Here is a 27,331-nt window from a genome sequence, read left to right on the forward strand (position 1 = left end):
GGGCCGCGTGGGAGGAATTGCGGATACAAAAACGGGTGCGATTCGACGGTGCATCTGCAAGCAATTTACGAGGGTTCACCGCTGGGATTCCTATTCATTCCACCGGAGCTCATCACGCCGCCGACTGCCACCGGGAGCGCGGCTTCCCATGTCTGTTCTTGTGAAGGAATCTGTTAATTCAATAGCTACGTGCAGGACGGTTTAACGGTCCGATATTGGGCAAATTATTATGTGCGGTTCAGAGATCAATTAAAATGTGTCACGTCACCTGCGCTCGGTATTGTGGCTTGGTACGGCACTCGGCGCAATACTCGGTATTGTTGACGTGGCGCAACCTGGTTTGTCTCTGAATGATAAATTATGTTCTGCATCCGCACAAAATAATTTCTCATAATATTGAGCCAATTAAAATTAGTTCAAAATCACCCAAAGCATATTATATGTGATTTTATTGTGATTTTAGGCTGCGTAGAATGATTTTATATGAAAATCTGTGTCCTCATCCTTATTGATGAAGATGATTTAATAGTTATCAAATTTATTATGTGATGAAGGTAGTAAATGTGATTCATAAAATATTATATTTTATATCAAAAATCTAATTTTGAAGTAATAAAACCCAAAGTGGGCAAATTTTAATTAGGCTATTATGACCTAAAAATTTTAGGTTAATCCAATACTACTCATTAATTGTACTTAAAATCCAAAATCAAATCCCTTTAATTTGATGCCAAATTTTGTTTGTTTTTAATATGTAAGTAGAAAATTAATCTGATTCTAAATAAATTTTGATGTAATTCTAACATCTCAGAATGTTCCAAATATTTAAATTGAAAATATTAACAATAAACTTAACCATCATTTGGAATTATTTTTCATGTAAATTATAGCTCAAATAAGCATCCTAATGAGAAGAATCTAATAATAATAAGAATGTCTATATTTATCTTCGATGGAATAAAAATAAAGCAATTAAACATAGTTGAAAACAACATGAGACCATTTGAGAGATCATAGATCCTTTGAATCTTTCATTTTTATAATCACAATTTGTGATTCCATTGGAAGAATTTAATAAGCCACCATGATATTGTATGATCGAGGTAAATTAGAATTAATCATCTGATAAAAAAATATGTTTCTAGTCAAAATAATCTAATTGACACATCAAGAAAAATCTAAATAGATCATTTCTTACGCATTTAAGGAGGCCAAACGGAGGCCGAAGAAGGATTCTACTAGATAGAATCAAGAGTTTTGTCTATTGCCACGTTATGTTCATCATCAATGTCTATCATTGTAATAACTCAAATATGTGAAATGCATTTATTTGAAAAATATGAAAATTCTTAAGAAGAGCGCTTTGGTGCTGATCTGGTAAGCATTGTGAAATTAGGCCATAAATAATAAATATATTTATAAATATCCCAGCCATACCCACCAACTCTCTCACTTAGTTGCTTGACCAGGAAGAAATTGAAAGAGAGAAGAAGAGAGAGGAGAGAGAAGGATTTTTGGATCATATTTGTCAGTTATTCTTGTTATATATTTTATTCTATTAGTTATAACTAACTATATTTTCTTACTTTTATTTTTGATGATTTTGATTTTTTCGAATTTTATCTCTACTAAATCTACCAAAAATGCATTATCTCCTAATTTCATAAGTTTTCACCTTGTAATTTTGGATATGTTATAGATTTGATCATTCTAAAAGATTTGATTTGATTTTATTGTATTTTTAATGAAATATTGAATGGTATCAGATATATGATATGATAATTCTGTTGCGACTCATTGCTCACGAATTTATATTTTTTATGATAACAAACATAATGACTCACATCTTTATATTTTATAGTATTTTTCATTTTATACTTATTTTGTGTGTATACTAACATTTCAGGAAAATCATACTTCTGTTTGTTGAAGACTTCAAATAAACATAGATTAGAGTTCATTATAAATGGAGTATGTATTTTTTATTTTATTGAGTTTAAGAGAATGTAATTGTAATTAAGTAATTGTGCACACACACACTAGGGGAGTGTTTAAAATTTGCAAAAATTTTAAATTGATTGTAATATACAAATTCATTTCGTACGGGACGATTTGTTCAGTTATAAACTCATACGAGAAGTTGGACGAAGGTAAAGTATGGATCGTACAGGACGATCCAGTTTCGTTTAAGGACGAACGTCTCGGGTCTGTTCTCGCACGAAATTTTTTTTCTAAATATGGATCGTAGGGACGATCCCAGTTTCGTATAAGGACGAACGTCTCGGGTCTGATCTCACTCATTTCATCCTAACATTTCGTATAAACGAAATTTGAAAATTTTCATACTATTCATCCTGGACGAACTTGGTTCGTACGGGACTCTATGCATTCATACGAGCGATTCGTACGACACACTACGTGTTCGTATGGGGACACTATGTATTCGTACGAGCAATTCATAAGGGACACTGTGTTCATACAGGGACACTATGCATTCGTACAGGACACTATCTAAAGTTTCCACATACTCCACATTTGCTATGTTAATAACAAAATCAGCATTCACCTGAGCATTAACTCCAACCTCCGGCACAGGCAAAACAGGACCCGCATTAACCAAATTCACCCCAGGCAGTGCACACAGAGCAGAAAGAAGAGCAATGAGTGGGTTTAGTAGAAGTATTAAGATGAGGATGTAAAATATGATAATCCTCTTTCAAATGGCCTAAAGAGCTACAAAGCATACAAAAGTGATGAATATCATCAAAAATCACTGATTGAATATAATCAAAATTAGGCGAACCCACCGAAATTTTATCAGGAAATGTTTTGGTCACATCGAATTCAACAAGGATGCGAGCAACCAAAGGACGAGAACCTGAAGCAATGGCGGTGTCCAATTTCACAGTTCGGCCGAATAGAGAACCCAACCCAAAGAGGATCCGAGGTGGACGAGATGGGGCATAAGATAGGGAAACAAAACCCATATGGGGAAAATCAGGGAATCAACCTCAACATCCAAATTTGGGGACCATTTAACCACTTTCATATAATAAATATTCACAAAATAAGATCAGTGAGAGAAGATTCTATAGTAATCAAAATCATTGACAAACTTAATCAAAATATTTCTAGGATTAAGAACAGTGACCAAACAGTCACCAATGAGTTTTAAGTTGAAGAAAAACTTCCGAATGACATCAATGGATGGCCGCTTGCTAGGAAACCTACAGACCAAAGCAAATTCAAACGGAACAGCAAGCGAGGAAATTTCCTCCTCCGAAATCAACAATGCCGGTAAACCCCGATGAGAAGAAATTTGCAAATCAGGAAAAGGAACTGAAGAAGAAGAAGAAGAAGCCCCAGACAAGGCCTCTTTAAATGAAAGAGCCGGAGAAGCTCCATTCAAAAATCCCGGGTTACGAAGATGGGTAGATGCCATTAATTAAAACCGAAAAAGGAAAAATGAAACATGCAAAAATTAAAGAAGAAAGACTTCCCTGAGACAAATCCGGCAGCAGAGATCGCCAAAAAAGGGGTAAAACCCTAGCTGAGCGAACATTTCACAAGCCTTCTGACCCACTATCACCACTACTTATGATGCTTGTTATCGTTAGGGTTTTTAAATGAATAATGTACTAAATGAATAACTCAAATTCGACTTGATTAAAACTTGTTTAAATTCAGTAAAGCTAGTAAATAAGTAAGTTTGAATGCTTTTTTAAAAACTAGGAGGTCAAAATAATAAAGCTTGCACAACCCAACTTATTTATCTATGTTCACAAATTATATTGTTTATTGTTTATCAATTAACTTATTACAGGATTTATATTAATCTCGATGATAATTTGTATATTATTTAATCTAGGATATTTATTTATTTATTTAATAGTAATAATATAACTTCTTATTATTATTATTTAGGATTAATTATCAATCATTGATTTGTTTTGTATTTTAATGTGTGTTTATTCATCAAAACTTAATTATATAAATATCATAATTCTATTAATTACTTCAGATATTTTTTAATATTTTATTTATTAATGACAATATTTTTAACAATAAAAATTTGATACCAATAAGATTTAATTTCAAAATATTAATGAAAATTTTAATTAATTAAGTTATATGCCAATTTGATGTAGAATAAGAGGATGAACATTATTTATGAGAATTTTGAATTATTTAAACATTTTAAGTATAAAATTTTTAAGGCACTTAAAAACTGATTAAATGATCAAAGTATTTAATCTTAGTAATATAATGGAATGTTAAATAATTTGGTAGACTTTATCAAAATTCTATTATAAATCCTCATTCTTCATATGAAAGGGGCGTAGACTTAAGATTAGAAAAAATTTGGTAATCTAATGAACTATAAAGCTTCACCTAATATTCAATGAGATGATCATCATTAACCACTGTTGTCATCTTAATGTTATCATTCAACTAACATTGTCAAACCATCGCAACATGCCACTCATAGTGCATTCCCTGTTACCCAATTATCATCATATAATCACATTCGCCCATTCACCTAACCATTGTTGTCCAATCGATATCATATGTTTGTCATTATCATCATCTCTCCGAACTTCTCCCATAATCTCTCTTATAACTATAAGAAACCAAGCGAACAAATAATTTGTAATCCTTTTCTCATTAATTTTGCAGATGAGTGGACTTTTGTAACTTCAAGTACCAAATGAATTATTTAAACTTGGCTAAGCCTCATATTTTTTTTATGGGTTTTTCACATAAAAAAATCCGGTGTCTCATATATTCTTCATTTTTTATCTTTGTATGTGCTGAACTCACCTTGGTTTGTTGGTTGAGAGCTTAGGCTTCCAACTAAGAAGTATTGGGTTTGAGTCTTTGTGTATGCGTTGTGTGTGTGAATTTTCCTTAAATGATCTAAATGTCCAAAAAAAATGCAAAGTTAGGATGTAAAAACTTTCCCTGTCAAAATTTTAAATTTTTAGCACACAACAATTTTCAAATTTATTAAATTTCTTGTTTATTTAGATTTGAAAATTATTTGTTAACATGAAAAGTCAAGTACTCATTCAACTTTTAGCTTATTTATTAGCTCATTTAAATATTTGTTTGTGTAATTTAGAATGTACTTAGCTCGATTCAACTTGATTACATCTCAAAGACTGAAACTTGCAATGAACACTAAGGTTAATATTAGCATCTATAATAACCAATATGCCTTCTTACAAGGAGAACAACTAGGTGATCATAAAATATCTCTTGATGATAACTCTAACACCCCAATGCTCTTTCTACTTCTATTATGTAAGTCTTATTTTATTGTTTATGATTATTATATTATATTAATTTCTAATTTACTTATGGGGAAGTATTTCATTCATAATAAATTGCTCACACTACTAGTACAATTTTAATTGAGTTTGCCCATGCAAATTCCTCAATCCCCTATATTTGTGCTACTGAATTTATTATTTTATGTCTGCAAAATTTTCTCATGATAGTATGATTGAAGTCAATGGCAAGTCAGTAATTGCTTAGTACATTTCCTAATAACTAAAATATGTAAAGTAAAAATAGAAAAAAAATATGTTAAAAATTTAAGGAGAATTACCTCAAAAAAATTTAAATGATTGTTTTTCTTTAAAGATTTAAAAAAATAAGTACAACTAACAAAATAATTCAAGAATAAAACTGGTAAGGCTATTTTACTAGAACTTACAATAAGATTACCATGATTTAATATTAAACTAGAGGTTTACACTTATGTCTATGTCCTCAAGCCTTCTAACAAAAGATTTCACTACTCTTTCTTTTGGTCAACAAGGTGGTGATGCCCTCTTCTTGATGGATAATGAAAAAACATACACCCTATTCTAATATTTTTAAATTTGAATAGAATGGTTCTCTTTTAAGTGCCATCTACTGTGCTTTCTTTCTCTGACTTTTTCTAGTCTCTCTCATATTTTAGGGTTTACAAGAAAATATTTATATCAATTACCTTAAAAATTTATATCAATTAGAAAAAAATATATTTATTTATGATGCTAAGGTCACTAAAGTTAATCATATTCTCACGATCTTCATTGAAATGTTTAGCAAAATATCTCATCCACCGTTGTTGAAGAGGATATTCAACAAAGGTGGATGGTATATTTTGCTAAAACTTTCAATGAAAATTATGAGAATACGATTGACTTTAGTAATCTTAACACCCAAAATGAAAATAAAGATTTTGGTCATCCAATTTATACTTTGAACCTTCGAAATGTGCTTTGGGCTCCTAATTTAGATCTATTTGGGCTTGAATTGGACCGATTTTGATGTTGTTGGGTTTATCTCTTTTAGACATTGAGTTTAACTATATGTTTGCTAAAATTGAAGTTCGAGTGGTCCAAATTTTAATTTTGGTAGTTTTTTATATAATTATGCCTTGAGATTCGTGCTGGAAGATTTATATTACACTCATAACTTTACATTTAGACCTAATTGTTTAATTTGATATACATTGTGAACTAGAATTAGTTCTTAAAAATTAAGGCTTCATTTGGGACGGCTTTCTTATTACTTCTTAAAGCAGCTTTCTAGTACAAGATATAAAATTTTTATCTTAAAAAGCTGCTTTAAGAAGCCATAAAAAAGCCGTCACAAATGAAGCCTAAGTTTCTAAATGATCCAAAATATAATTTAGAGTCATACATGGATAGGTAAATCAAATAAGGAATTGGAACACTATCGATACATTTTGTAGGTAGTAACATCAACACCATTTGGAAGTAGTGTTGTGTTGTGGAATGGAAGTTAAACCTGTGTTTATTTAGGGTTTAGTTCTCTTTAAGAACTTTAGAAGCTCTTTTGAAATTTTAGAGGATCTAGGAAATGTGAGTGAAGTTCTGTAATAAGAGTGCAATTTCTTAAATTATTTGGACTAATAAGTCATACAATACGAAGATCAAATTGGTCATCTTAATTATTAGAAAATTGCTTATTTTGACTATGTCCAATCTTATAATACGATCAATATAATATAGGATCATACAATATGATTTGACTTTATAATATAATTATGAATCAGACTGAATGAAATAATATATGTCGTGCAATATAGATTGTATAGTACGACTATCCAGAGTTAATTTTGCAAATTTTTTTTTTTTGCATCTCTAGTAAAAATATTCCTCAAAGCAAGAATAATCAGAGTTTAATATAATCACAAAATTATGAAAATATAATAAAAAAAAACTCATCAAAAAATACAAGCACACAAATGTACTTAACTAGATTCATGCACTAAATCTCTTATGACTAATTGATTTAGTGAATAAATTTGCTAGCTGATTGGTAATGTAAATGAACTAAATATCCACATCTTCTTTTGGCAAGTGATCAATAATAAAAGGATTATTAATTTAATGTATTAGTTTCACGAGTGCTTAATAAGTTTCTTTGTAATTTAAATTATTTTTGTATTATCATATATGATTTTTATGTTATTAACTTAGGCTTGGTTTTGGACGGCTTTTTTACTTCTTTTTAAAGCAGCTTTTTAGTATAAAAATTTTAATTTTTGTACTAGAATGCCGATTCAGGAAGCAATAAAAAAGCCGTCCGAAGCGAAGCCTTCAGGACAATGAAGAAATTGCTTCTTGAGACATAAGACTTGAATTACATAATTTCTTATTGTTATGTATTTGAATAACACAATGAATGATTTTATTCTCACTTAGGCCATAAAAGTAAAGAATATCCTTGATATATATCATCAAAAAATTATTTTGATCGGACACGAATCTCAAAGAAAAATCAAGAATGACAACTTCAAAAGTTAAATCGGTGATCATCTAAACTATGATTTAAGCAAACTTACAGTCGAACTGAATATCTCGGAAATACAACCCCAACGACACCAAATTCGACTCAATCCGAGCCCAAATGGGTCTAAATCGAAGACCCGAAGCATATTTGGAAGGTTCAAATCATAATTTGGATTACTAAATAGTTTCCAAACATGACATGCTTACAGTCGAATCAAGCAGCACGACGAGACAAATCCAACGAACCTAAGATCAATGGATTCTGATATCATTAAGACATTCAAATGCCGAATAAACAGTCCAAGATCAAGGGGTTTAACATCGGTTGTCCATTCAAACCACTCCGAATTTAATCAAGATTTTCCTCCTATTTACTGATCATACTACTCTCAAAAAACTATAAATATACCCCTCATTTCTCATAGAAGGGGAACCCCAAAGCGGGGAAGAAGGAGACCCAAACAAGAAAAGAAGGATGAAAATGAAGAGAAGGAAGAAACTCCTCAACCACAGTCTGATCGATGCTGGAGTTCTGCTCGACAGTCTAACTACGCCGGAGTTCTACCATAATGCTAACTAACACTGGAGTTCTTCCCAACCGACAATTGAAGCAGGACTTCTACCCGGCCATCTACTTTCGTCGGACTTCTACCTGACGCCAAAATTCGGCCCATCGATAGTCGGACTTCTTCCTGTCACCGGACTTTTAACGGACTTATACCCGACGTCAGATTTTTGATCGATGCCGGATTTCTACCCGACACTGAACTTCCGCCCGACGCCGGACTTCTATCTATAGCCTGACTTTCATTGGACTTATTCCCGACGTCGCACTTCCGCCCGTAGCTGGACTTCTACCCGACGATAGATTTCCGCTCGTCGTCGGACTTCTACCCAACTTCAAACTTCCGCCTATTCCCAAACTCCTACCCTACACTGGATTTCTTCCCAATGCCGGACTTCTACATGTATCCAGACTTTCGTCGGCCAAGCCCCGCGGGTTTTCCCCTTTTCAGAATTTTCAACGTAAAAATATTGGTGTCTCTTATGAATGTTGCACCCTCTCTTTCATCTATGTGCGTGCTGGATCTTTGTACAACGCTAAAATGATAAACTTTATATTTCTCTGCCGCAGCGAATACTCCAGGACGCAACAATCCTGTAAAATGATTAGTTTTCTACACACAATTTTATTAACATAGGCTTGTTTTGGAACGGTTTTTTTACTGTTTCTTAAAGTAGTATTTTTTAGTACAAAAATTTTAAAAATTTAGTACTAAAAAATTATTTTAAATAGTAAAAAAATCTTAATACCCTACAAAATCAGAATAAGAATATTTAAATTTGCACATGACAATAGGGCATGCTGTTTATAAGGAGTTTTTATTGGGTGCCGAGTGCGGACGTAGTTCTGTATGTGCAAACAAGTAGTATCGCGCCACGTGGAGCCCACCTTGACCCCACCATATTGAGGAGAGCGTGTGCTATGTTTACCTGATAACCCGATAACACGAACCATTTGATCTACTTCAAAAAATGCGCGGTTAAAGCTAGGGTTATATTTGCTGGCGCGTGTTTTTTACCTCAGTTAAAAATTTTTTCTCGTAACACCTGAAACCTCAGAAAGCAGGAGCAGAGCATAAGTTATGTGGTTCGAGGCGTAAGGTCTGAAGATGGATAATGTACTGGAAGAGATTAACGACTGGTCGGAGATGGAAGGTTTTACGCAAGAGCCAGAGCTTAGAGCTAGAGATGGTTTGCAACAGAATACCCAACCAAACTTTGATATATTATCGGTAAATATGAAATGAAAGCCGTGACTTGTTGAGTGTTTTAAAAATTTTGTGTTGGTGAGAATATATGTACTGGGGGTTGGTAGTACCGTTTAGTGCCGTTTTTTAACTGGTCGGTACCGCTAGGTATTAGTAGGTATCGGTCGGTACTGGTAGGTACCGGTAGGTACAAAAGTTATTTTAAAATTGTGTGTCTGTTTCCAATGTTAAACTCTTTTTGGTTGTTGTTCGTAGGTTGTTTGTAATAGTGAGAAAGAGGCTTTTGATATGTACTGTCGATACGCGCATAGTGTTGGTTTTAGTGTTCGCAAAGATCATCATTCTTTCTGGCCGAATTCGAGGAAGATACGGATGAAAGATTATGTATGTTCGAAAGCTGGTTTTAAGAAGGGCCTTGACCTGAATGTGAAATCGAAATACAGGAAAGCCAATACTAGGACTGGGTGTCCCGCGATGATTAGATTTTCAGTTGATCAAGATGGGGAATGGAAGGTTAATAAATGTGTTGAGAACCACAACCATGAGTTGGCAAGGCCTGAAGATCAACATTTATTGAGATCATGCAGGAAAATTACCGAAGAGAGAGCATTTGTTCTTAAATCTATGACTGATGCTGGGATTAGAACCATTGATGCATTCACATACTTAGCTGATGAAGTTGGTGGGAGGGAGCATGTTGGTTTTTTAAGAAGAGATGCATATAACTTTGTTCAGAGAAACAGAAGATGCAAGATTGAGACGGGGGATACCAATTCCCTAATAGAAATTTTTAAAAACCGAGCAAACAGTGATAACATGTTTGTGTGGGAAGTCCAATATGATGAGGAGGATAGATTGATGAATTTTTTCTGGGCTGATGGTGTGGGAAGAATAGACTACGACTGCTTTGGAGATGTTATAATTTTTGATACCAGCTATAGACTGAACAAATACAATCTAGCTTGTGCACCTTTTGTTGGAGTTAACAACCATTGGCAGAATGTTCTTTTGGGGGTAGCATTTCTGTCTGAAGAAACAGTAGAATCATTTACATGGCTGTTTAGAACATTCTTGAGAGTAATGGGTGATAAACATCCCATTACAATTTTTACTGACCAGGATCAGGCAATGTCTCGGGCTATAGAAATTGCATTTCCGCAAACACGCCATAGGCTTTGCCAATGGCACATCATGAAGAAGCTTCCATCCAAGGTGCATTGTTACAACAGCAACAACAAGGTTAGAGGGTTGATTTATAAATGTTTTAGCAGGTGTGATTCGGAGGAAGAGTTTGAAAGTACTTGGACTGAAATGCTGAATGAAGGGGACCTTCATAGCCATGTGTGGTTGAAAGAACTCCACAGAATAAGGAACAAGTGGTCCACAACATACAACAAGACTTATTTTAACCTTGGTATTCTTTCGACACAGCGCAGTGAATCCACTAACAATGTGTGCCACGGCATTTCTAAGCCTACTAGCACCATCACTGAGTGTTTTTTGGGTCTTGAAAAGGTGATGAAGACATGGCGTCGGAATGAGAAGGATGAAGACTTCAAATGTAGTCAGTCCGATGTTGTTCCTTTGGTGAAGAGCAGTCCAATTCTTAGGCAGGCCGCGCGTTTTTATTCGCGTAAATTGTATTCTTTCTTTGAGGAGTTTTTACAAGGTGTGGGTGGAATGTGCATAGCTCAAGCCTCAACTGACTTATCAACTTTTTTTGTCAAAACTGTTGAGAACATTGATCAGCCTCGCTACTGGACAGTTAATTTTGATGATGCAGAAGGTAGCATCGAATGCAGCTGTGGAAAATTCGGCATGATGGGGATACTATGTTCTCATTGCTTGAGAGTGGTAAGGCAGATTGATATAATTAATATACCTCCGAAATATCTACTCAAGAGATGGTCAGGTCGAGCAAGAAAGGACCTTTACTCTGATAGGCCGTTGTCATCTATGGTAGCTACCGGAATCCCCTCGGATGGCATAGGAAGTATGATTTTCAGAAATACCAAGTTGCCTTCTTCAAATAAGCAACCAGAAGAGTCCAATGTTCATTATCATTTACTGGTAGTAGCAGAAAGTTAGAAGCGGTAACGGCATCTTTGTTAATGTGCGACACGTACTGCTTACTTTCCATATCATATTTCTTGGATGCCTGTATGTGTATTCAGGTTAGGAGAACTTTTAAACATATTCAGTTATAGCAAGTAAAATAACACCATTACCCAATGCAGACTCGAAACATAAATAAATGGTTGATAAAGGCCAGGACGAAGTTTATTTTTCTCAGCCAGCAAACTAGCATCTGCGTCGTTATAAACTACATCGGATCCCTAGCGGAGAAACCTTGGTCTTGCCTTCGAGTTCAATGGTTCGTGGAGTGTATAATGTTCAAGAAACCAGATCTGAACTAATACATAAGAAAATCAACGTAAAATATATCTAACAATTTAATACAAAACAATTTAAATTCGAAGCACTCACAATTATAATATGAACAAATCCATTCAGGTAACCGAGTGGCTGTCCTTTCTTCATCTTTTTTGCAATGCCGTTAAAGTCAGCAACAAGGAATTCTCTGATTGAATCCGACCAATTGTACGATAAAAAATTCTCAACATTTTGAGCCACACTGATGACAGAGGCTGGTGTTCGATAGTTGTGCAGAGGAAAAAATAAGTTTGACAGCAAAAAAATGATGAATTTCTTCAAAACATCGGGCATTTTTGTAGATTCATCCAAACTAATCACCTCCTTCCTAATATCATTGGCTGATTTACCTGTTATTCTAGCACTACCAATTTCAAAGTTGTTTCCTCTACCCGGGTCGGGTTAGGGTTGACCCGTTTTCCACCCGGGTCAGTTCGGGTTCGACCCGAACCCGACCCGTGACCCGAAATTGACACCCCTAAGTGTGGACACTAGACGATAAGAACCGTCTGGTTTTATCTAGTGCTATAAACAGTAAAAAAACGTAGCATGAACAAAGAAAATGCAATTCATAGCGCTTTTATTATTCATGTATTGTTCACAGAGACAAATCGAACGATTCTTCCCATCCGTTATCCGCACATAATAATTCATTGAATTCATGTCATCTTTCATCATCCCTCAATCCAAACATAGCCACAACTTCAGCACTACCCCTCAATCCAAGCATAGCAATAATAAATGATTGTCCAGAATTTGCAAGTAAAATTATTATGATAAAAAAAGGAAAAAAAAATCATAATCTAAAAACAAATAAAAAGAACTATTGATTGGATAAATGTCAACACTCATATGAAAAATTGATAATTTTATTGTGAAGCCCATATCTTGGGCAAATTATTACGTCCTGTGTTCGGATTCGTCCGAAAGTGAATCTGGACGCACCATATCACCCCGACCCCAGTGCATCCGAATGACATGGCGCGTCCGGATTCATCTCCGGACGGTCCGAACACCGCACATAATAATTTGCCCATATGTTGAAACTACTCCGATGGATCCAAAATCTACTTTGATAGCGCGTATATAAAATATAAATGTCTGCTTATTATCAAAATTGACTATTTTAAAATTTCTTAACTTTAATAAATAATTGTAAATCCATCACCGTATAGTTTAGGGGTTTTATTAAATTAGGCCTTATTTCATTTATTCGGCCCTAAAAAAAGTTCAATATACTCTAACTGTATTTAAAATAAAATGAGCTTAAAATATTAGTAAAAATGTAATTATATTTAATTACACAAATTTATGAACAAATAAACATAAAAAAATACTTATGCAAATTATATTAATTGACCTTCTAAGACTTTCAATTTATGTTGAAATTAATACATAGCACTAATCTAAATGCAAATCCAATAATTATGAAATATAACTTTGTTGCGGATTAGAATATATGTGGCAATAAAGTTAGAAAGTTTTCGTCTCAGCGTTGTACGAATATTCAGTACACAAATAAATGATAAAAGAACACCACAATTTTTACGTGGAAAACCCTGGAAAGGGAAAAACTCCATTGAAAGAATTTCACTAGTGTTTGTTTGAGGTACAAGCGGCTGAGTCGTCTTTAAAATTTAGGACGATTAAATTACAATAATCCACTACCGAATTGAAATTCAGTTAAAAACAAGAATTTAGGATTCAACAATGTTGGGTATTTAGGTTGAATCTCAAAGTCACTTGGAGATCGGACAGAATTCCGGTGTCACTTGGAGATCGAACAGAGTTTCGACGTCACTTGAAAGTCGGGCAGAATTCCAGCGGTGGTCGAGGAGGAGCTTCTTCCCTCCTCTTCTCTTCTTCTTCTTCTTCTTATGTTCTTTTTATTTTCTTCTCTTCTTGCTTGGATCCCCTCTTAAGAGAAATGATGGGCTATTTATAGTTTTTTTAGGATGGCATGACCCGTAAATAGGAGGAGAATCAAGGGCAAGTGGGGAATGGTTTGGATGGATGGCCGATATTGAATCCCTTGATAATAGATCGTTTGTTAGACATTTGAAGGCTCTATTGTTATCAGAATTCGATAATCTTGGGCTCGTTAGATTTTTCTCGTCTAGCCACTCAATTCGACTATAAGCATGTCACGTTTGGAAACCATTTGGTAATTCAAATTATGGTTTGAACCTTCTAATAGTGATTCGGGTCCTTGATTTGGACCCATTTGGGCTCAGATTGAGTCGAATTTTATGTTGATGGGTTCATATTTTCAAGACGCTCAGTTTGACTGTAAGTTTGCTGAAATTGGAGCTCAGATGATTCCATATTTAATTTTTGAAGCTTCCAACCCAATTTTGCCTCGAGATTTGTGCCTGAACATGATAATTTTTTATTATATATCAAACTTAATATATTATGTATGAAAATAAATAATAATATTGTATGTCGGAATATTCATGATACTAGAGAGAGAGAGTTTATCGTCTTAGTTTTATACAAAGATTCAACATGCACATAAATAAGAGAGAGTGATGCAAGGATCATAAAAAACATTGTGGAGTTTAACGTCCTACCTTCGTATAAAGATTCACCACACACTCATATAAAAATTATATACCTAAATTATTAATAGATATCAAATTTTTAAGATGATGATGATAGATTATCCAAATCTAAAATCGTTTCTTTCTTATAGATTAAAGTTTCGTTTGATAAGGCTTTTTTACTGTTTCTTAAAATATTTTTTAATAAAAAATTTTAATTTTTTAATTGAAAATTTATTTAAAAAAAAAAGTTATGGCAAATGAAACCTAGGTGCAAAATGTTCACTGGAAAATGCCCCTATAATAAAATAGCTAAAAGCTATCCATGTCATGATTTATATATATTTTTTAGACATGGTCATTTAAGACAAAATCATACACTATACACAAAGATTTGAACCCAAAATCTCTTAAATTGAAAGTATAAGCTCTCCAACAGACCGTGATGAGCTGCGTCATGACATGATTTGAACCATAAAGAAAACAAGAGCAAAAGGTCATCCTCCATTCACAACAAGACAAGCTTGGCCTTTGATCTCTCTCTCTCTCTCTCTCTCCTTTTCGCCACCATCTTCTAGTTTATTCTGAGGACTTTGAAGCAGGACAAAAGCTTCTGCCACGCCTTTTAACGTCTGAATTTGAAAGAAGCCCGCAGGTCCACGCCTGCAAGAGAAGAAATCCATGGCGAAATGGGACCCACGTAGGAGGAAGAAGATCCGGATATTGGTACTTTTTAAATTATTTATTTATTGTAAAAAAAATTAATTATCAAAGAATATTTTTTTTGGAGAATTATAAACATTTTTTTAAATCATATACATTAATTAGGAAAATACATTATTGTGTATGTGTTTTTTAATATACTATGATTAAATTATTTGGAATTTGACGACATATTTAAAATTATAGTTGATCTTTTTATTTTAAATTTTAATATTGAAGTTAGAATTTAATGAATAAAAGTAAAAGACTAATGTAATTGAATAAATTCATAATTATTATAATTAGCTTATTTTTTATTCTCATAAGCATCTAGTCCGTTTTTTTTTTAAGAGTTTCTTGGTTATATTTGAATCTGGGATATCACCTTTTTTTTTTTAATTTTGTATAAGTCCATATATTTATGATAATTGAATATAAGATCAAACTATAATTCAAATCTTCAATATGGTATAAAAACCTAGATCCATGCACCCCTTACATTTCTTAGGCTTCATGTTGCTCTAATCATTTTCTTGTCCTTGAGTGAAGTGCTTAAATTCATGCCACTAATGCTTCCTCATTGGTGCATTTGTCATCATAAGTCATGATTCAATGGTTGATTGTATATTATTTGTCACTATCTAACTTTAACGTTAAATGACGAGTTTTCTTACATAATTCTTCTTCTTTGCAATGTGAACTCTGAAATATCATTAAATTCTCTCTTACTCACACACTCACCTTTGTGCACAAACAGTCACTAGACTTTTTTACTTTAGTTTTCTCTCAAAATCTTCTCTCCCTCGCCAAATAATTAATTCTAAATAACCCTCTGATCTAAATCCGTTGGTGAATATCATTGCTTTTATATATCACCCAAACCATTTTCATATTTGCCAAATTCGTAATCATCTTCTTAGATTAGGCACCTCATCATGTGTAGCTAAATATGACCTTAAGTAAAGCAAACTCATGTTGCCCCCCTTCTCTCTCTCTCTCTCTCTCTCTCTCTCTCTCTCTCTCTCTCTCTCTACTCTTTTGGTTGCATCACCAATTGTAACATGCTCTTTAAGTAAGCCCTTAGGAGATATTAGAGAGGTGGTTCTTGTAGCCCTACCATCACAATAGATGACTGAAACATACACCTTGGCTCATCGTGCCTCAACTATTATTAGCCTCCTTAGCATACCTAGTTCTTATTGGATGCATTGTTTGTTTCTCTATGATGCCACCAACTCTTCTTCACATACTCAAATTTGGCAATCATGACTTTATTGTAATTTTTCTACTCAACCCCATGTTATTTCCACTATGTTAGCTAGCACTACCAAAAAATAGGGTTTTCACAGCATAAAATTTCACTTTTCCCGGCGGTTAAACCCGCTACAATTAAATTTGCAGCGGTCGGCGAACCGCTGCATAGCCGCTGTTTTTGCCATCCGCTGCAACGGCCTTCCGCGGCGGTTTGAAGACCGGCGGGGTAGCGTTTATTTCTAGCATTTTTGGCAGCGGTTTTAACCGCTGCAAATATACAGAATTATGGCGGTTTTAACCGCGATAAAGGCTAGCAAAATCGACCTGATAATCAAAATTTTTTTTGGGTAAAATGAACGCTTAGCCTGATTTCATTTATATTAAAATAATTACATTAAATAAACTTTAACTCTCATATGAAGGAAGTAGGGAACTTTCTTTTGCGAAGCAAATACAGGAAACACAAATCAAATTGCACTGATAACTAGAAATAAAATACAATAGAGATACCAAAAATATCAACACTTAAAACAATTTAAATATCAAAAGAATGAAAATATCAAAATGAAAAAACTAGACTTAGTTGCCAAAGAATTCTCCCAATTTGCAATGCTTTTAGTCGTGAAAGTTAGCCAAAGCCACATAAAAAAATGTGGTTACCTAAAAATAAAAAGACCTTTTGAGAATGTGCAACATCATTAGGAGTATAAAAATCTTATCCTCGGTAGTATAAGATTATTGTACAGAAAATCTACCGATATCCGGAAGAGAAGGAGCGGTATGGGTACAAATTTATAAATTAATCTAAATGTGGTTTAACCATAAAGCACATTCTTTAATTGTTTAAACATGCATATGCTACATGGGCTCATACTAAAGCATTCAATAAAAGAACAATGATTTGAATCCTAAGTTGAGGCTTTGCATTTCATTTTTAAAAACCAACAAAACCTAAACCCTAAGGAATGCAAATGAAGAAAATGAAGAAAAACAATGAGAAGAAAAAGAGAAGAAGAGGATGAAGGGGAATAGACTCACAGTGATGAGGATCGAAGACACCGTCGGCCGGGATTCGCAAGAGGAGAGATTTTCGTCGCAGCTATCAAGCCGGATTTGCTCCCGTCGCACGAGCAAGATAGAAGAGAGGAATTAGGGCTTTGGGTCACTTAAAGTTTCGGAGGGGCTTTGCCAGCGGTTTTAACCGGTGCAATTTGCACCGGTTTTAACCGATGCAAGTGCATGGATTCAATTTTCTGCTTCAGGATGTGGTTTTCGCAGCGGTTTTAAGAACCGCTGCAAATAAACGCTGCGATATGACCTGTTCTTTGGTAGTGTAGTATAAAGCATATGGCATTTTAAGTCACACGATTAAGCGATGCCTCAAATTTTTATTAGCTGTATCCCAATCCAACATTGATTTCTGCTCACCATCATGACAATATCAAGATTTTTTATTTTTTACGGAATAAGGAAGTATGAAGCCGGCCTATTATGATGACAATAAGGATTTCCATGACTTGAAAAGTCTCTCGCCTCACACTTTATATGATGGAAATGATGACATTATGATTGGACATGGCATGAGTTTGCTCATAACCCATGCTTGCTCCCCATGTTTACCCTATCTCTCTTATTATTTTCTATTAAATAATATGCTTTATGTGTATCTCATAAGACAAAGAATCTTATTGCTATAGGAGAATTTATATCAATGGCAATACTTTGGATATGGAAAACTAAAGATAGGGTATAATTAGAATGACATATCTCCCTATTATAATCACCTTCACTTATTGCCTTTTTAGTGTCAAAGCCACTTCATCTAAGTGGTATCATATATTAGTCCATCCATCAATCTCGATTCTCAAACATCTTAGTTCTCAAATAATAAAAGATTTATCATCTCCATTGTTATTGACTCTCTATTACAAATCATGTTAATTCAATGCAAGCCATAACTTTCATTTTAAGCTCCATTATTATAAGTATATTGAAATATTATTCTAAGATATATGTGTAATAACCTCAAATTTAATTTCACAATTTTTTTTTGAAAACTATCTAAGAGAGCGTTATGGTTATGGATCAAAGAAATTATTTTTAATAAAATATGAATTTTCATTTTATACAAAATCTTACCCAAGCCATCCCTACCCATATTCTTCTTCGTTATATGAGGGGAGAAGAGGGGATAAGAAAGAGAGAGAAGTGATGAGAGAGGAAGTTTACTTCGAGTTGTTTTCTTTAGTCTCTCAAATTGAGAAAAGTATTTTGATTGTGGTAGGTAACATTAGTCCTACCTCTATTTGTAATGATTTTGTGTGTTGCCTAATTTATTCCACCTAAAATTGATAAAGATGTAATATTTCTTATTGTAGTGTTCTTTCACCTTATAATTGTTTCTATTACCTTGTATTGATTGCAATTATTAATTCTAATAACCTACTGAGACATTAGCTCACTTCCTGATCTTTACATATATTTTTTAGGAAAGAGGCAGAAAATAATGGAGTGAGGTAGATCAGAAGTCATGTTTAGTTTTATTTTTTTTTATTTTTTGCATTTTTTAGTTTAGTTTTTTATAGTTAAGGGCAAAGAATTATAAATTGATGTTATAGAATGAATTCTTGACTATTATCCATAAATATTGAGGAAAGAATATACAAATATTTTGATGTATATGATTTGTAGTTATTTTTGTTGGATTTGTTTGTATAAATGAAAATTAGCGTCTCTAGTAGATTAAATTAAAGATAAAAGAGACTATTCTTCAAAAATTAGATCTTGGGCATCACAATGTGGATCTCACCAATCTAATATTATAACAATTTCAAATAATATATCCTTTTTTGTGATCAATTATCTAATACATATAATACTATTCATTATGAAACAATCTCGTATTTATTAGGTTATCATTAACTATAATCCTTAGTGAGAAAAATATTTTGATAGAAAAATCATCACCCTATATTCCGATAACTTTCAAGCACCTGACATATTCAAATCCTGCAATAATATTTCTTATTTGATTTGTCTATCAATCACTTAAATATTATGGGAAACTAAAAAAATTTATCAACATATTATAGAAACTAGTCTTTCTCTCCCATCTCTTGTGTCCATTCCTCCTTTCTAATGGATCCATACTATTTCCACAACAATGTGTATTACAAATTATTTATGCACCGCTACACTTCACCTTTATTCCCCAAATGAATATCTTATTGGATCAAGTCTCAACTATTTAAAAATACATGTGATTGAATGTCTATATTATTATATTTAGCATCACCCATTCGTAACAAATAAACTTGAATCTTGCTCCCAAAATAATGCCTTCCATAATTGTTGTCTCAATCAAAGTGCATATCATAGATCAATGCTACCACATCCAAAAAACCGACAAATATTCTATACAATTTATTTAGTATATCTATTTTCATCTTCTATTACTTTGAAAAAACTATCACCTCATTGCATCCTTTAGCATCCCTTACCCTTCATTGAAAAAAAATCATTTCATAGACATAATCCATAATGTCATTTCTATTATGCCATATTATATAGCCACCATTCTAAACTAACCACACAAAAACTCTTACCCCTTATACTACATACCAATTACTTTCTTCCACAATAATAACATCTAAACACCCTCCTACCCCAATAACTCCCACCCAATGGCCACCTAAGAAAAAATTAACATTCACATGCCATTCCGAAATCTCACTATCACAAAAAAATAAAATTATTCACCTGACAAATCATGATAACTCAAGAACTCGTTCCCTCAAAACTTTTTGGGTTACTATTGATTTTTTTTATGTTCAAATATAATTATGATAGGTCCATTAAAAAGCATAAATCTTTTCAATGACTAATGATTTTTATTAATGGTCGGGTGTCAAGATTGATGCCAGACAGGAGGGAGAAATGGACGATGTAAAGAAATGTGAGCTATAAGAAATGGCAATTCGAACAATAACCAAGAACAAGCTTCTTGGATGGGCAACACCACCTGATCTACTCGGGATACATAACCCACAAAAGCATAACTTAAACACATTTTATTATTCATCTCCAATTCCCCCTACAAGTGAGGAGATAACCCTCTATTTATAAAATAAGGCTACCTCAAAATCCCTAAGGAAGGAAATATTAAAGAAAACTAACAAGAGGAAGAACTAAAATATAACAATAAAGAGGAGGTGGGTTTGGTTGGATGAACCGGTCCGGATAGATCCACATGGTGTCATTCTCCCCGTATAGGAGAGACTTCAGCATAAGTTGAAGTCGATGAAACTTACTGTTGAACTTAAGGATTTTGTTTTATTTATTTATTTATTTTTCTTTTCTTTCTCATCCTCATCATCAGAAATCTCATTCTTAGTTAGCTCCTTCCAATGGCACTCTTCAAGATCTAAATCAAACCCGACAACAAACTGACCAACCATGCTAACATCAACACTAGCAGCCAGTGCCTCCATAAACTCTTTTGTGTCGAAACATGTGATGGTACTAAATGTGTTGAAAAGATTAGATTTCATCATATCATTTTCGCTATCATAGAGGTGAGCATATTTATTGCCTTATCAGGAAAAATATTAATGAATAACTCTAGCGATGCATGCATATAGATTGCTCTTGTCATCATCATACACGGGCTTATCAAGACCAAGAGCTCCATCAAAAATGTCTTCATTATATATGGGCTTATCAGGATCAAGAACTCCACTGAATATGAGTTGATCATCATACATGAGCTCATCATAGATAGGTATAGTGATGATGATTTCAATGATTGATCTTTAAAATAATTGAAGTTGGACTCGATCGATCGAGGGTGTGGATGAAGACTTAAGGGGTGGATATTCAAACACATATGCATAGGAAGATAAGATCCCATCAAAACCAACTATATCAATCTTGATTCCTCCATCATCCCGTAATCCTCGCTTAGTGTGCATGGTTCTGATGTTGTCTTCTTTCCTCTTCATCACTCGAAAGATCTTGATGAAAATGCAAAATGTTTTCTTCCTCTTCCAGAAGTTTCCCTACTTTTGGTTGTTCCAATCTTGTTAACATTTGTTAAAGCTATCGTATTTCCTTTTGTAGTTCCTCAATCACCAATTTTGTAATCGTTTTTTTTTTATTCCAGTTAGGCCGCATCTTGCTCTGTAAAGTTGCTGATTTATGGACCAAGAACTAGGAATTCTGGAATAGGTTGGCCGCAGGTGTCTTGACAGTTGGAAGAAGAACGACAGCCCTAGGCTTTCTTTGAAGGGATTCTAGCACAATCGATTTGACGACACAATTAGACCATGTGCTGGGCATTGTACGTGCAGTTGGGAAAGACATAAAAACAAGTGGAACATGGGCGTGGGAATATCAGTCAGATCAAGTGGGTGAAATGGGTGAAGGAAAGAGATGTGAGCTGCACTAAATGGCAATTCAAACAGTGACCAAGAGCAAGATTCTTAGATGGGCAACACCACCTGATCTACACATGATACAAAACCCACAAAAGCACAACCTAAGCACAATTTTTTATTCATCTCCCCCCTACAAGAGAGGAGATAACCCTCTATTTATAGAGTAGGACTACGTCAATGACCCCTTTGGAGGGAAATATTAAAGAAAACTAACAACAAGAAGAAGTAACATATAACAATAAAGAGGAGGTGACTTTGGTCGGTTGAACCGATCCGAATAGATCCACCCAGTGTCAAAGTCATTCCATCCAACTCTCAAGCAAGGCATCGTACACCAAGTTCTTAGCATATTTGTTTCTCAACGATGAACTCAAAAAGAAAAACTTCATAGTCCAACCCATAACCTTCATTGACACATTCATATAAGCTTCACTTATGGCCTCCGGAGGCACCCAATATCTTCCACCATGATCCACGATTATATCTTGTTGCTCATGGATTTACCAACTCTTTCAGTGATAGCTATCTCAATGCCACCAACGCGGCATTATAGCAAGCAAGTCTACCACTGTTTACCAATATTGCTTTGCCACTCTTCATTCCCAACAATTCACAATCGAGGATCTTTAGCCTCTTCACTTCTTTTTTTATCTTTTGTTAATTCATAGTCATATGGTTTTCTTTTATCACAGCACCTGTACATCCTTGATAACCTTGATTGCATTGACTTGACGAATACGCTACAGTGATGCCACTGTTTCCCACTTGCTAATGCTCACTGTTCATATTTATCTATATTCAAACTCCCAATCGTCAATGGACCAAAAAAAAAATGTTGATTTGTATGAGAAATTATCCATATTATTTTTCTTGCTGTGTTCATATTTGTTTTCAGTTTTAGGACTTCAATAATGCAGCTCCAATCCCTTTCCTGCCATTGTTTCTGGGCGGAGATTGTCGCCATGGGGACCCTTCTTACAGCAAAGTTAGCTTTATGCGATGTTGATGTTGGCAGGGCATTGGGGTGCTTATTCATCCACAGCATCAGAAACAGATATATAATGGGTTTTTTATTTCTTTTAGATCTTTGAGAATATTCAATGAATTAACTATGCGGCTAAAAAAAAAAAGACGAAAAAATTAGGTCATCTGATATTGAATTAATGAGTTTAAAATTTTGATAAATAATATTTTGAGTATGTTGAAATTATATTAAATTATATAATTTAAAATTGTAAATAAATTAAAAATAATTGTTGTGAGGTATATGATAAAAGAATTAAGATGTATATATATATTATTGATAAAATATATGTAAAAAATAGGAAATATTTTTATTGTTTAAGATGAATATGATGAAAATTGAGAGACAATACACGACATTTTTTTTAATAAGAATTTGATTAAAATAAACACGCATAACAATTAAAATATTCAACATTTAAATTCACTTTTTTAATACATATTACTTAAAATATACCCACCGACGCTTAGCTTGGTTGATGAGCGAGTAGAGTTAAGAACCCCCAATCCATGCTTGATTCCCCTCAAGCGGCAGCGCCTCTTAAGTGGGACATAATCAAGTGCGGGTCAGGAAGTTTCTAAGGTGGGTGCCTCTTCTATGTCAGACGAGGATTAGTCACGCCGCCAAGCACCCTTTCAGGGTAGCGGGTGAATACCCAGTTCCCAAATAAAAAAACCCTCTTATTACAATTTTGTTATTGCGCCACCTATCCCATCTCCCTTTGTTGCATGTCAGGTCGCTTTTTACATGCTGCTGGTTTCATCGCCCTTTCACAGTTCACATTAGCCGGTTGGTTGAGAGCTTAGGCTTCTAACTAAGAGGTCTTGGATTCAAGTCTTTGTGTATGCATTATGTATATGAATTTGCCTTAAATAATTTAAATATCCAAAAACAAAAAAGTTTCATTGCCCTTCCTATATCCATGATCTTGTCTCCTTTTATACACTTCCTTGAGATAGAAGAGAGGCAGCTGGATGAAGAATTGAGGAACTCGATGAGGGAGAGGATTTGGGGCTGGGCAATCACAATTGCTTATATTCGAAAAAGATTGAGAGAGAAAGATGCAGGTCAGAGCGTGATGTTAAGAGGAGAGCTAGATCATTGGAGGTTTAGGGTAGGGGTGTCAATTTTGAGTCACGGGTTGAGTTCAGGTCGAATCCGGAACTGACCCGGGTTCAATTGGGTCGACCCAAACCCGACCCGGATAAGTAAACAGGTTGAATATTCGAACCCGGACCCAACCCGGCGGGTTGCTGGGTTGACCCGACCGACACGGGAAGGAGAAGGACGCAGGCTGGCTGGGGCGGAGGGTGCACGTGACGTAGGCGGGTGCGCAGGCAACCGCACGGGGCAGCCTCGAGTTCGACCCGAACCCGATTTCAATATTTGACTCGGCAACCCGTCGAATCAACCCGAACCCGACCCGTTTTGAAATCGGGTCAGGTCCAACCCGGATTTTTCGGGTCGAATCTGCGAACCCGAACTCGACTCTTTTTGAAATCGGGTCAGGTCCAACCCGGATTTTTCGGGTCGGGTTTTCGTGTTGTGTCAAATATTGACAGCCCTAGTTATAGTCAAAATATATGATTTATAGCCTACTTGTAAGCTAGACTCCTTACGGGCCCAATCGTATCTTTTCAAATTATCAAAATCTTTAATCCCCTGGGTTATCACTTGTCTATTAAACAAATCGAGTTTGAGCCGGCTCGGCTCACTTACACATTATGTTTCTGTTGAAAGTGTATAAGCAACCATGTGGTGCTTATGTTGGGGAATTGTGCACGAATAAGAGAAGTAAATAGCCGTTAGGTGCTTTACTGCTTCTTCCCATTTGTGCCATATCGGGTTATGAGTATTTAAACTTATGATATAAACATTTTAAAATACAATTTTAAATAGTTTTTATCATTTTATAAAATAAAAAATATATACCTCATTTTAATGAGATATGTGACAAATCTTAAAGATATTTATGGCCTCAATTAAATATTAATAAAAAATCAAGATATTTATACTTTATAGTGCTTCTAGAGATAAAAATATATTTTAATTAATAAATTCATAGTCTATCGAATTTATAGGATTTTTACATTTGATTTGATAGGCTATCTATCTTGCTCTAGATAAGAAATGAAGTTTTATAATTTTACAAAAAAAAATATTAATTTTATTTTAACTTTTACAAAAATTGTTAGTTGATCATATCTATTGGAGAATTAATTGTAGTCCAATTGAATCATTGAAGAGACTAATTTGGGCTAATATTGAATCCGGAACTACTCTATATACATCATTATGTTTCTAATCTAAAATATTATTGATTTCATATATATATTTATAATTAGGATTAAGTAATATTAAAAAAGGCCACAAGTGTCCATCTTTCTAGTCTCTTCAAATCAAATATAGAGTCATGCACTTTCCACAATTTCATAATTTTATAATTGTATTTCTACTATAGTTATTTGACAACCATTGATGTTAAGATGATGTTGAATATTATAATAGTTAGTTATTATCTTAGGCTTCAAAATGGAATATCTTTTTTACTAATTTCTAAATCAATTTTCTGGTATAAAATTTTTTTGAGTAAGATGCTTTGAAAAGCAATAAGAAAGCTATCCGCAACAAAGTCTTAATCATTGCCACATCACCAATCTTAAGGAATAATTTGTAAGTTATTAAGCAAGTTAATGAGTTCACTACTATTAAGTATTTATATTAAAATTTTAATAAAAAAATTAGAATTTATTTTTGAAAATTAAATTTAGTTAATTACTAGTTTGACCTTATATGATATTTTGAAAAATAATTTACTTTAAAAATAATATCTGTAATAATATGCATATAAAAATATATTTAATTTTGTCCATTTTAGGTAATGCTTACCTCCCTTGCTTGCTTTTCTGATATAATTGTGACATTTTGTTTTATATATCTCTTCCAAAACATTGGCACTACATGTTTAATTTTCTTATCTAATTGCTATGTCTTGATGTGCTTATTTCTTCACAAACTCAAATGAATCCATCAATCTGAATTCCTTACTTTTATGTTTTATCATAAAAAAAATTTTTTTTTTGGGGTAAACTTATCATAAAAATCTAAAACACTCATGGGCTCTTGGGACCAACACAAATCATTTTATTAGAAAATAAAAAAAAAATGTATATTAATGATACGCCATCAAAAATTACTTTGATGGAGCACAAATCTTGAGGCATATTTAAATTGAAATTTTTGAAATTAAATTTGGGACCATCCAAACTCAAATTTTAGCAAACTTACAGTCAAGTTGAACGCCTCAATGAGATGAACCAAACGATACCAAAATAGGTCCAATCTGAGCCCAAATCAACTGGCCGGAGCATATTTGAAATATTCAAAACATTAATTGGACGACCAAGAAATCTCTAAATATGGCATGCTTATAGTTAAATTGAGAGGATCGACGAGAAAAATCCAATAAGCCCAGGATCACTTAATTTTGACATCATTAAGATATATAAATGCTTGAAAAATGCTCTATGATAGAAGGAATCAGTATGAGCTATATGGAATCTATGGAGCACTCTGAATTTGATTTTGGATCTTCTCCATTGTAATGGAGCATGAGACTCACTAAAATCTATAATTCTGCCCATGCCCTCTTCATGATAGAACCCTTTGGCCGGAGATTATAGAGGGCTTTGAGGCTTCAAGAATCCTAGAGTTCTACCAGAGCACCACCACTTGACCGCCAAAAATCACCGAACCACGACCTTTCCGCCGACCAGCGCCAGACCACCGCCCATCCATCGACTGTTGTCGAACCACCGCCCTTACACCAACTGCAATCGAGCCACCACTCTTCCGCCAACCATCGCCTATTCGCTGACCATTGTTGAACCACCGCTTGTCGTCGGACCACTGCCCAGCCTCCAACCATTGTCGGACCACAACTCATTTGTTGATTTCCATCGGACCTCCGCTCAGCCGCCTACCGCCGCCATTACTCTGACATCACTGGACCTTCACCCGGCTGCAGACTACATCCAGACCTCCACTCGATAGCCATCGACACATCACTTCAACCACCATCGCCCGTGACTATGATCTCTTCAACTATCGTCGCCAGCGGACTACTATTCCTCCGACCACCGTCGTCCACCATCTATGATCCCTCTAATCAACGCCCCTCTAATTAAAATTTTTACACTAAAAAACTTTTTTAAGAAGCAATAAGAAAGCCCTCCCAAAGAAAGCCTTAGACTTCTATTTGTGCTTTTTGATCTCTTAATGCTATTTCACCGGCTGAAAATTTTTGATATTATTGAATGAGAAATGTTAAAATGACAATGATATTTCTACCTAAATG

At 34.2% G+C, this 27,331-nt stretch overlaps 1 protein-coding gene across 1 annotated transcript; it reads left to right on the plus strand.

The window, feature by feature from the left end:
* The first annotated feature begins 9,484 nt into the window (after positions 1-9,484).
* On the plus strand, positions 9,485-11,671 carry LOC110094656 (protein FAR1-RELATED SEQUENCE 5-like). The gene is made up of 2 exons (XM_020819928.2): positions 9,485-9,607; positions 9,839-11,671. Exons 1-2 carry the CDS (start codon positions 9,485-9,487, stop codon positions 11,669-11,671), a joined length of 1,956 nt encoding a protein of 651 aa, XP_020675587.2.
* Positions 11,672-27,331: the final 15,660 nt, after the last annotated feature.

The sequence above is a fragment of the Dendrobium catenatum genome, unplaced genomic scaffold (genome assembly GCF_001605985.2).
Source record: "Dendrobium catenatum unplaced genomic scaffold, ASM160598v2 fragScaff_scaffold_243, whole genome shotgun sequence".
Taxonomy (NCBI): domain Eukaryota; kingdom Viridiplantae; phylum Streptophyta; class Magnoliopsida; order Asparagales; family Orchidaceae; genus Dendrobium; species Dendrobium catenatum.